The 12,385-nt window shown below is 42.4% G+C and overlaps 1 protein-coding gene across 1 annotated transcript in view; it reads left to right on the forward strand.

Annotated features, from left to right (window-relative positions):
- The first annotated feature begins 272 nt into the window (after positions 1-272).
- LOC141069237 (uncharacterized) overlaps positions 273-12,385 on the forward strand; it is a 57,071-nt gene continuing 44,958 nt past the window's right edge. The window contains exons 1-2 of the mRNA XM_073558688.1: positions 273-407; positions 7,940-8,291. Of these exons, the coding sequence (XP_073414789.1) occupies positions 7,946-8,291 (346 nt within the window). The 5' untranslated portion in view covers positions 273-407; positions 7,940-7,945. The remainder of the gene's footprint in view (positions 408-7,939; positions 8,292-12,385) is intronic.

Raw genomic sequence — 12,385 nt, forward strand, 5'->3', positions numbered from 1 at the left:
CTTTCCTGTCTGACCCTGCATGCAGAGATAACTGTCAATCACTGGGTAGGACCGCCCACTGGACTCATACAAAACATACATATACATACAAACACCAGGGACTTCAGACAACAAAATACAAGTTATACTGAATCTTTTCCAATAAACCGATGTATCATTCAGCTCAGCAGCTTCCTCTCCATGGCACAATGTCCACAGAATGGGTATCGTGCTGTACAATATGATGGGTTCCCTTTAAGCCTTCCTTACCACAGAGCCCCTAAACAGTTAATGTTGTGATCTGCAGCCCCACCCTGCAGCTGTGTCTACACTGGAACCAGGAAAAGATTTTCAGTTTGTGAACAGGACATTTTAAGGGATTGCCATCAAAGTGATCTTCTTTCTCTGGTTCTCTTGCTGGTAGTGGGGTAAGCACACATCAACTTTTCCTTATTTTAAAGTTATAATGCTTTTGTTATTAGGCTTTTTCAATTACTCCGTTATGCAATTTCTGAAACACGAAGGAAAATCTGAGCCAATAGTCACCAACATGGATGGTTAGAACATGAAAATCAAGCAGAACATGGACGTATTACAGCAGAAAGATCAAATGCATCAGCTATATCAGCATTTTTATTCTGCAATTTTTGCTCTGAAAAATGAATATTTTATTTTCTTTAAAGGGAATCTGTCACCCCATTTTCGGCCTATAAGAAGCCGCCACCGCCATCAGGGGCTTATCTACAGCATTCTGTAATGCATTCTGTAATGCTGTAGAAAAGCCCCCGATGTAACCTGAAAGAGAAGAAAAACACGTTATATTATACTCACCAGGGGGTCCGGTCCGATGGGTGTCGCCGTCCTGTCCGGCGCCTCCCATCTTCTAGAGATGACGTCCTCCTTGCTCAGGGTAGAGAAAGTACGCCTGTGCAGTAGCGCAGCATGAAGTAAGGAGGAGGACGTCATCTCTAGAAGATGGGAGGCGCCGGACCGCGACACCCACTGCACCCGCCCCCCGGTAAGTATAACCTAACTTGCTTTTCTTACCTTTCAGGTTACATCGGGGGCTTTTCTACAGCATTACAGAATGCGGTATATAAGCCACTGATGGCGGTGGCCGCATCTTATAGGCCGAAAATGGGGTGACAGATTCCCTTTAAAAAAATAATCAGTATTCTGATCACAAGTAGCTCCAAACTAAGTTTTAGATTAGCGTGAAATATGGATCCATTATATGATGTCTATGAATTCAAATCAGCTCTAACCTTCCCTCAATGCAAGAGTGGAGTAAGCTGCGTACACAGTGAGTGCACCAGCAGAATAGTGAGTGCAGCTCTGGGGTATAATACACGAGGTAACTCAGGATCAGTAATGTAATGTATGTACACAGTGACTGCACCAGCAGAATAGTGAGTCCAGCTCTGGGGTATAATACAGGATGTAACTCAGGATCTGTAATGTAATGTATGTACACAGTGACTGCACCAGCAGAATAGTGAGTGCAGCTCTGGAGTATAATACAGGAGGTAACTCAGGATCAGTAATGTAATGTATGTACACAGTGACTGCACCAGCAGAATAGTGAGTGCAGCTCTGGAGTATAATACAGGAGGTAACTCAGGATCAGTAATGTAATGTATGTACACAGTGACTGCACCAGCAGAATAGTGAGTGCAGCACTGGAGTATAATACAGGATGTAACTCAGGATCAGTAATGTAATGTATGTACACAGTGACTGCACCAGCAGAATAGTGAGTGCAGCACTGGAGTATAATACAGGATGTAACTCAGGATCAGTAATGTAATGTATGTACACAGTGACTGCACCAGCAGAATAGTGAGTGCAGCTCTGGGGTATAATACAGGATGTAACTCAGGATCAGTACAAAGTGGGTAATGCCACAATGAAGCTGATAAACTGTTTAAATAATCTCCATGCCTAAATCATTAAATGGTGTTTTCTTTACAAATAAATATTGGCTATGGGAATAGCATGGAACATCTCCTTGGGGTTTGTAAAAAATAAAACCATATCCCACAACTGGACATGATGTTCCTGGCAGCACATAACAGAACCTAGATAGGGTTGCCCAATAATGAGCCACTATGTATATGTTGCTATTAACTCCTTCGCCACATGTGCCGTACTAGTACTGTTCTGCGGGAACTGCATTTGTGCCAGTTGCAGTACTAGTATGGCACTGCCATTTTCCAGTCACGGCGCGGCATTGCACGTCAATTCTGACTAGGCAATCACAGCAATGTGACAGTAAATTTAATTAAAAAAAAAAAAACATGTGACATGTTGGGATCTGTGCTGTGTGACACAGCATCAATCACATCCGTCACAATGGGTGGTCGTCGTCACCTCACCTGATTAACCCCCTATAGCGCCGATTGGCTGAATAGTTTCTGGCCAATCGGCGCCAAAGGGGTTAATCTAAAATAGGGATCACTGCCCTGCAAGCCATCTTTACCTCAGATTTGGCATGGAGTGGTTCTCCAAGCCCCTCTGTGTACCTGAGTAAAGGGGGCTTTACACATAGCGATATCGCTAGCAATATTGCTAAAGCGTCACTGATTTTGTGATGTAGCTGTAGCAGCGATATTGCTAGCGATATCGCTATGTGTGATACTTACCTCCGACCGGCTCCCCCGCTGTCTGTCGCTGATCGCGCGAGATCATGCAGGTCCATTTCTCGCTGGGCGATTCCTGCTGGCGCCAATGAGCGACGCGGGTGGAGGACGTCATGATCGCCGCGTCTGACAGGTAAGTAACAACCACTGCTGCATCGCTGGTGAGATCTGCCTGTTTGGCAGCTCACTAGCGACCATTTAGCGATGCACCAGCGATCCTGACCGGGTCATATCGTGGTCGGGATTGCTGGTGTATCTCTAAATGTAAAGGGGCCTTAAAGAATTCATTGGTGGCCATTGTAATCTCCCCGGCGATCTCCTGCTCCAGCGTCCTGCTGTTTGCTGGATCTGCCTGCTGTGTGACTCCTCAATGATCACAGCAGAGCAGCAGCACCTCCCCCATCCCTTTCCCCTCCATCCCTGTTCCAGTACCCCCTCCCATTTTAATTTTTAGCGCACTTTTTTGGGCTTTTTTTTTTCGTGTGCGCAGCGCATTCGTGCTCTTCCTGTGTCCCCAGTGCTCTGATCAGTATCGCTGCTGATTAGAGACTACGCCACAGAACTTTTTCTTTTTTTAGCTAGTTAACGTAGCGGACGTCGTAGTCTAAGCAACATCAGATTTTTTTTTTTTTTTTTTTTAGAACAAAATAATAGTACCGTATATACTTGTGTATAAGATGAGATTTTCAGCCCATTTTTTTAGGCTGAAAGTCCCCTTCTCGGCTTATACACAAGTCATATACCTGGGGGGAGGGGGAACGGGGGTGTCAGAGATCATACTCACCCCGTCCTGGCACGTCTCTGCAGCCCCCCCTGCTTTTCCACGGTCTCCCTTCCTGCCTTCAGCGGTCATATGGTACCGCTCATTAAACTCATGAATATGCGCATACTCATAAGTGTAATGAGCGGTATCACGTGACCGCTGAAGGCAGGGAGACCGTAGAGAACAGGGCTGCAGAGACCGCGCCAGGAGAGGGTAAGTATAGCAATATTCACCTGTCCCCGGTCCATCGCTGCTCACCGCTGTCTGCTGCGTCATGTGTCAGTGACGTTTAGGCAGCAGGGGGCGAGGTGACGTTGTTAGTGCGCGCCCCGCCCTCTGCTGGCTGAACAGTCACTGACAGATGACGTGGCAGAGAGTGGTGAGCAGCGATGGACCCCGGACAGGTGAATATCTCAGGTGCCGAGTCCTGAGCAGAAGAGGTGAGTATGGCATTTTTTTTTGCAGCAGCATATGGGGGCATAATATATGGAGCATCTTATGGGGGCAGCATATGGGGGCATAGTCTATGGAGCAGCATATGGGGCATAATCTATGGAGCAGCATATGGGGGCATAGTCTATGGAGCAGCATATGGGGGCATATTCTATGGGGCAAATTCTATGCCAGAGCAGCATATGGGGGCATAATCTATGGAGCAGCATATGGGGGCATAATCTATGGAGCATCTTATGGGGCCATAATCTATGGAGCATCTTATGGGGCCATAACCTTTAGGGAGCATTATATGGGGCATATTATTCTATGGAGCATCTTATGGGGGCTTTATTGACCTTTGTGCAGCATTATATGGGGTGTATTTTGTATGGAGCATCTTATGAGGCCTTCATGAACTGTACGGAGCATTATATGCGGCTCCTGATTCAATATGGATATTCAAAAACATTTAACCTACTGATGTCTCAATTAAATTTTACTTTTATTGGTATCAATTTTATTTTTGAAATTTACCAGTAGCTGCTGTATTTTCCACCCTAGGCTTATACGCAAGTCAATAAGTTTTCCCAGTTTTTTTGTGGCAAAATTTTGGGGGGGTTGGCTTATACGCGGGTCGGCTTATACACAAGTATATACGGTAGTTAGTAAAGTGTAGTTTTAGACGTAGCAAGGTAGCGTAGCCAGCATCACAGTATTAGTGATAACCGATCTTGTTTTAGAGAAAAAAAATATTGTACAGCGCAGTTTAGTGGCAGCAAGGTAGAGTGTTAGTATAGCCAGCGTCACAGAGTTAGTGACAACCGATTATCTTTTAGAAAAAAAAAATCATAGAGTAGGTTTATAGGTAGGGAGGTAGCGTTTTTTTTTTTTTGCATAAAAAAATCTATCGCTGGGTAATTTCTATTGCATTAGGGGAGTGTACGTCACATTGTTGGTGGCATTCGTTTTTCTTTTGTAAAAAAAAATTAGTTGTCAGGTAAATATATATTTTATACAAACTTATTTTTTTTACATTTGATTTTCCCTTTCATTATTTTTCTAGTTTCTTCTACATTTTTTATCTCTACTTTTTTGTCTCTCTGTTTTTGTTATAATAAATAGAACCCTATACACAAGCTCCACACATTACACGTGTAAACGCACCACTTAAGACACACATCCCCGGGGTATTGAAAAATAAAAATAAATGGCCCATTCGTCAAGAAGTCGCAATTCACCAGAAGAGCCTTATACCTTCCTTGCATCCGACACCGATTCAGCCAGTGAGGAAGATCCCACATTCCGCCCTATGACCCAGGCAACTCCTGCAGCAATCGATCCCATATGGATTGCACCCCCCAAAAATTATCAGCCCGTCATTCTGGATTTCAGCAGCAGCTCAGGAATCCAGTTTGACACCACAGGCCTCACTGACATTGACTTCTTCAAATTCTTTTTCAGTGAGGAAATAGTAAATCTTTATGGTGGCCCAGACAAACCTGTATCAATTTTTCACCCAAAATCCCACATCATCATTCGCCAGATGGACGCCCGTAAATGCAGCAGAGATGATGACATTTTGGGGAATTTTGCATCATATGGGCATAATCCGAAAACCAAAGCTTCAGCAATACTGGAGTATGGATATTCTATACAGTATTCCGGATGGCCATGAAAAGGATGAAAAGGACACGATTTGAAGGGATCCAAAAATGTTTGCATTATAGTGATAATGAGCAGTGTCCTCCCCGAGACAATCCAAACTTAGATTGTCTATATAAAATTCGGCCAATGGTTGACCACTTCAGCAGAAAATTTGCTGAGGCGCACACACCCCAGAAGGACATCGCTATTGATGAATCTCTCTCACTTCAAAGGGAGGTTAAAATTCCAACAATACCTGACCAGTAGGAGGTCCAGGTAAGGAATAAAACTGTACAAACTGAGCGAGAATACCTCAGGGTACACCCACAGGTTTAGGGTCTGAGGGGAAGGACACCCAGATTAAACCCTCTGAATGCCCCCCCATCCTGGGGGTGAGTGGGAAAATTATGGGGAATTGCTGCACCCACTGCTGGATAAAGGTTATCACCTCTACATTTATAACTTTTACACCAGCATCCCGCTCTTCAAGGCCCTCTCTGCCAAAGATACGGCTGCATGTGGCACCGTGCGAAAAAATCAGCGAGGCCGCTAATTGGGCAAATCCTGAGAAAAGGCGAAAGCAGAGCTCAATGCAGTGACAACATGCTGGTGGTCAAGTATAAGGACAAAAGGGATGTCCTTATCCTGACCACCATACACCATGACAACAGCTCCCTTGTCACTGTTTGTGGGACCACAACACAAGTCCCAAAGCCAAATTGTATCTTGGATTACAATTGGTACATGGGGGTTGTATATCTCTCATCGTGTTCTCCAACCATACAGTGCCATGCGAAAAGCCAAAGTGTGGTACAAAAAAATTGGCCTTGCACATTCTACAGATGGCACTGTACAATGCTTTTGTGCTGTTCCGATGTGCAGGCAATACAGGAACCTTCTTTTAGTTTCAGCAAGAAGTCATCAAGGCCCTAATGTTTGGCACTCAGGCAGATGAGGGTCCCAGTACATCTGAATCTGATAGTGCCCGTATTGTCCCAGGTCAACATTTCCCAGGACACAACACACTTTCATAATCTGATGTACCCCGCACATCTTACACATAACACCACATTATAAATTCATACACCAGTAAAACCAGAAGCATTATAATCATTACTATAAAACTATGCCTCTAGATAAACTTCTTCAGGGAGGTAGTTTCCAAAATGGGGTTACTTGTGGAGGATTTCCACTGTTTAGGCACATCGGGGTCTCTGCAAACGCAACATGATGTCCGCAAACCATTCCATCAGTGTTTGCAATCCAAAACGTCACTCCCTCCATTCCGAGCCCTGCCGTGCGCCCAAACAGTGGTTTCCCCCCACATATGGGGTATCTGCGTACTCGGGAGAAATTGCACAACAACTTTTTCAGTCTATTTTCTCCTTTTACACTTGTGAAAATAAAAATTTGGGGTCGAAATATAATTTTTGTGGAAAAAATTATTTATTTTCACAGCTCGACGTTATAAGCTTCTGTGAAGCACTTCTTGGGGGTTCCACACATCTAGATAAGTTCCTTAAGGGGTCTAGTTTCCAAAATGGGGTCACTTGTGGGGGTTTTCCCAATGTTTAGGCACATCAGAGACACTTCAAATGCGACATGGTGTCCGCTCTCAATTCCAGACAATTTTCTGTTCAAAAAGTCAAAAGGTGCTCCTTCCCTTCTGAGACCTGCTGTGCACCCAAACAGTAGTTTTCCCCCACATATGGGGTATCGGCGTACTGAAGAGAAATTGTACAACAACTTTAATGGTCCATTTTCTCCTTTTACCCTTGTGAAAATAAAAAAATGTTTTTTTTTTATGTGACTAAAAAGTTGCTTCTGCTCCTGTGAAACACCTGAAGGGTTAAAAAAAAATTCTTGAATGTGGTTTTGAGCACCTTGAGGGGTGCAGTTTTTAGAATGTCACTTTTGGGGATTTTCTTTCATATAGACCCCTCAAAGTGACTTCAAATGTGAGGTGGTCCTTAAAAAAAAAAAAGGCTTTGTAAAATTTGTTGAAATCATGAGAAATCGCTGGTCAACTTTTAACCCTTATACTGTAACTTCCTAACAAAAAAAAAAAATTATGGTTCCAAAATTGTGCTGATGTAAATAAGACATGTGGGAAATGTTATTTAGTAACTATTTTGTGCGTTATGACTCTCTAATTTAAGGGGATAAAAATTAAGTTTGAAAACTGCAAAATTTTCACCAAATTTCCATTTTTTTCACAAATAAACTTTGCTAGTTATATTCAAGAAATGTTACCGCTATTATAAAGTACAATATGTCACGAGAAAACAATCTCAGAATAATTGGAATCCGTTGAAGCGTTCCAGAGTTATGACCTCATAAAGTGACAATGATCAAATTGTAAAAATTGGCCCGGTAATTAAGGTGAAAATAGGCTTCGTCTCAAAGGGGTTAATGGACCTTTTTTGCTTTTCTGTAACTATCATATTTTTACTTTTTTTTTCTTTATAATTATATACAGTGAGCCATGCAGTCGCCTGTAGCTGACTCTGAAGATAATGATTCGATAATACGTGAAACTCTGTCCATCTACAAGCCCGGATCAACACGAAACTTTCAAGGACATGGCTTCACCAGAATCTGTCTGCAACTTTTTGGCTTTGAGGGACATGGAAAATCTTCACTCATCAACTCCTGTCTGTGCGTGGTCCATAATTTGCCATTCAGCAATGATGCTGGTGCAGGAACATCCACCGAGTCCTTTACCAAAACAAGAAAGGAATACAAGCTGACAGACACGGTCTACATTGCTGACAACAGTGGCCTAAAGAACGTGACAAAAGACGCAAGGTTGGAGATTTCTGCGCAGTTACGTAAGTAGCCAAGACTATGGGGAAACAGATGTCAAGGAAATGAAAAACAAGAAAAACACATGAATAAAAGTGTATGATGAAAGTATTCCAAGAGCCATATTTATTTTACTTTTCCATGAGCAGGATTATTTGAGGGACACGTTGTAGTTTTGTATGACATTGTTTATTTTACCATCTAGTGTACTGGAAAAAGGGGGGAAAAAAAATCAAATGTGATTAAATAACTAAAAATGCAATTCCACCATTGTTTTTACACAGTTTATTGAGCAGGAAAAATGACCTGGCAATATAATTCATCAAGGCAGTGTAATTATGGCGATACCAAACTTGGCCAGTATATTTTTCATTATTCCAGTGGTGAAAAAAAAGTTTGATAATTTCTTAAAAAAAATATATATATATTTTTGCTAGTGTTGTCATCTTCTGAAACCTGTAGCATTTTAATTTTTCGCACCACAGAGCTGTTGAGGGCTTGTTTTTTTATGGAGTGAACTCATTTTGATTAATACTATTTTGGGTTTTATTACTTCTTTTTGCAGCAAAATTAAAAAAAACAACATTTTGGCAGTTTGATTGCTTTTGTCTCTTTAAGGTGTTTACCGATCAGTTTAATTACGGTAACCTTATATTTTCATAGAACGCATTTTTATGGACTCAGCATGCCACAATTGCTTCATGAAGTGATTTAACCCCTTTCCTACATTAGACGTACTATTCCGTCCATGTGACCTGGGACCCATAGCGACCAGGGGCGCCCCCTGTGGGGAGCGCCGCTGATCGCGGCCGGGTGTCAGCTTCTTATCACAGCTGACACCCGGCACTGTGTCAGGGGCGGTCACGGACCGCCCCCGGCACGTTAACCCCTGGCACACTGCGATCAAACACGATCGCAGTGTACCAGGGGTTTAGGGAAGCATCGGCAGGGAGAGGGCTCCCTCCGTGCTTCCGAGACCCTCGCAGCAGCGCGATGTGCAGCGCTACTGCGGGGGCCTCCTTCCATGCAGGTCCCTGGATCTAATATGGCGGTGGGGACTTTCGGGGGCCGGCTTCCTCACTGCCTGCAGTGCGCAGGCATGAGGAAGCCTGTGCAGCGCTTGTGTCAGATTGCTGATCTGTCACATGACAGTGATGTCCCCCCTGGGACAATGTAATAAAGTAAAAAAAAAAAGTGTAAAAATAATGTTTAAAAAAATCGCTAAATAAATAAAAAAAAAAAAATTTCCCTAATAAATTCATTTTTTGAAAATAAAAAAACCCCAAAACAATAAAAGTACACATATTTGGTATCGCTGCGTCCGTAACGACCCGCCCTATAAAAATGTCCCATTAGTTAACCCCTTTAGTGAACCCCTTAAAAAATAAAAAACGAAGCAAAAAATAATGCTTTATTATCATACCGCCAAACAAAAAGTGCAATAACGCGCGGTCAAAAAGACGCATATAAATGTCCATGGTACCTCTGAAAACGTCATCTTGTCCCACAAAAAACGAGCCGCCATACAGCGTCATCAGCAAAAAAGTTATAGCTCGCAGAATAAAGCGAAGCAAAAATATTTTATATAAAATTGTTTTCATTGCATAAAAGCGCCAATACATAAAAAAAGACATACAGTAAATGAGGTATCGCTGTAATCGTACTGAGCCGAAGAATAAAACCGTCTTATCAATTTTACCGCACGCGGAATGGTGTAAACGCACCCCCCCAAAAGAAATTCATGAAACCCTGGTTTTTGTTCATTCTGCGTCACAAAAATCGGAATAAAAAGCGATCAAAAATGTCACGTGCCCGAAAATGGTACCAATAAAAACGTCAACTCGTCCCGCAAAAAATAAGACCTCACATGACTCGGTGGGTCAAAATACGGAAAAATTATAGCTCTCAGTATGTGGTGATGCATAAACTATTTTTACAATAAAAAGCGTCTTTTAGCATGACAGCTGCCAAATATAAAAACCCGCCATAAATAGTAAATCAAACCCCCCGTTATCACCTCATTAGGGAAAAATAATAAAAAAAAAAAAAAAATGTATTTATTTCCATTTTCCCATTAGGGTTAGGGGTGTGTTGGGGTTAGGGTTGGAGTTAGAATTGGGGGGTTTCCACTGTTTTGGTACATCAGGGGCTTTCCAAACGCGACATGACATCCGATCTCAATTCCAGCCAAAAAAGTCAAACGGCGCTGCTTCACTTCCGAGCTCTGCCATGCGCCCAAATAGTGGTTTACCCCCACATGTGGGGTATCAACGTACTGAGGACAAATTGCACAATAACTTTTGGGGTCCTGTTACCCTTGGAAAATAAAAACTGGGGGTGAAAAGATCATTTTTGTGGAAAAAATATGATTTTTTTTAATTGTACGGCTGTACGTTATAAACTTCTGTGAAGCCCTTGGGGGTTCAAAGTGCTCACCACATATCTAGATAAGTTCCTTGGGGGGGTCTAGTTTCCAAAATGGGGTCACTTGTGGGGGGTTTCCACTGTTTATGCACACCAGGGGCTCTCCAAACGTGACATGGCATCCGATCTGAATTCCAGCCAATTTTGCAGTGAAAAAGTTAAACGGCGCTCCTTCCCTTCCGAGCTCTGCCATGCGCCCATACAGTGGTTCTCCCCCATATATCAGGTATCCGCATACTTAGGACAAATTGCACAATAACTTTTCCAGTCTAATTTCTCCTGTTACCCTTGGTAAAATAAAAAAAATTGAACCTGAAGTAATTTTTTTTTGTGAAAAAAAAGTTAAATGTTCATTTTTTTTAAACATTCAAAAAATTCCTGTGAAGCACCTGAAGGGTTAATAAACTTCTTGAATCTGATTTTGAGTTCCTTGAGGGGTGCAGTTTATAGAATGGTGTCACTTTTGGGTATTTTATATCATATAGACCCCTCAAAGTGGCTTCAAATGTGATGTGGTCCCTAAAAATAAAATGGTGTTGTAAAAATGAGAAATCGATGGTCAACTTTTAACCCTTATAACTTCCTAACAAAAAAAAATTTTGGTTCCCAAATTGTGCTGATGTAAAGTAAACATGAGGGAAATGTTACTTATTAAGTTTTTTTGTGTGCCATACAGTTGTGGCCATAAGTATTGACAACCCTGCAATTCTGTCAGATAATACTCAGTTTCTTCCTGAAAATGAGTGCAAACACAAATTCTTTGGTATTATCTTCATTTAATTTGTCTTAAATGAAAAAACACAAAAACGAATTAAGCAAAATGCAAAACATTGATTGTTTCACACAAAACTCCAAAAATAGGCCAGACAAAAGTATTGGCACCCTCAGCCTAATACTTGGTTGCACAACCTTTAGCCAAAATAACTGTGACCAACTGCTTCCGGTAACCATCAATGAGTTTCTTACAATGCTCTGCTTGAATTTTAGACCATTCTTCTTTGGCAAACTGCTCCAGGTCCCTGATATTTGAAGGGTGCCTTCTCCAAACTGCCATTTTTAGATCTCTCCACAGGTGTTCTATGGGATTCAGGTCTGGACTCATTGCTGGCAACCTTAGAAGTCTCCAGTGCTTTCTCTCAAACCATTTTCTAGTGCTTTTTGAAGTGTGTTTTGGATCATTGTCCTGCTGGAAGACCCATGACCTCTGAGGAAGACCCAGCTTTCTCACACTGGGCCCTACATTATGCTGCAAAATTTGTTGGTAGTCTTCAGACTTCATTATGCTATGCACACAGTCAAGCGGTCCAGTGCCAGAGGCAGCAAAGCAACCCCAAAACATCAGGGAACCTCCGCCATGTTTGACTGTAGGGACCGTGTTTTTTTCTTTGAATGCCTTTTTTTCTCCTGTAAACTCTATGTTGATGCCTTTGCCCAAAAAGCTCTACTTTTGTCTCATCTGACCAGAGAACATTCTTCCAAAACGTTTTAGGCTTTTTCAGGTAAGTTTTGGCAAACTCTAGCCTGGCTTTTTTATGTCTCGGGGTAAGAAGTGGGGTCTTCCTGGGTCTCCTACCATACAGTCCCTTTTCATTCAGACACCGACGGATAGTACGGGTTGACACTGTTGTACCCTCAGACTGCAGGGCAGCTTGAACTTGTTTGGATGTCAGTCGAGGTTCTTTATCCAACATCCGCA

Source organism: Dendrobates tinctorius, unplaced genomic scaffold (assembly GCF_039654945.1).
Source record: "Dendrobates tinctorius isolate UK_male_01 unplaced genomic scaffold, ASM3965494v1 ptg000257l, whole genome shotgun sequence".
Classification (NCBI taxonomy): domain Eukaryota; kingdom Metazoa; phylum Chordata; class Amphibia; order Anura; family Dendrobatidae; genus Dendrobates; species Dendrobates tinctorius.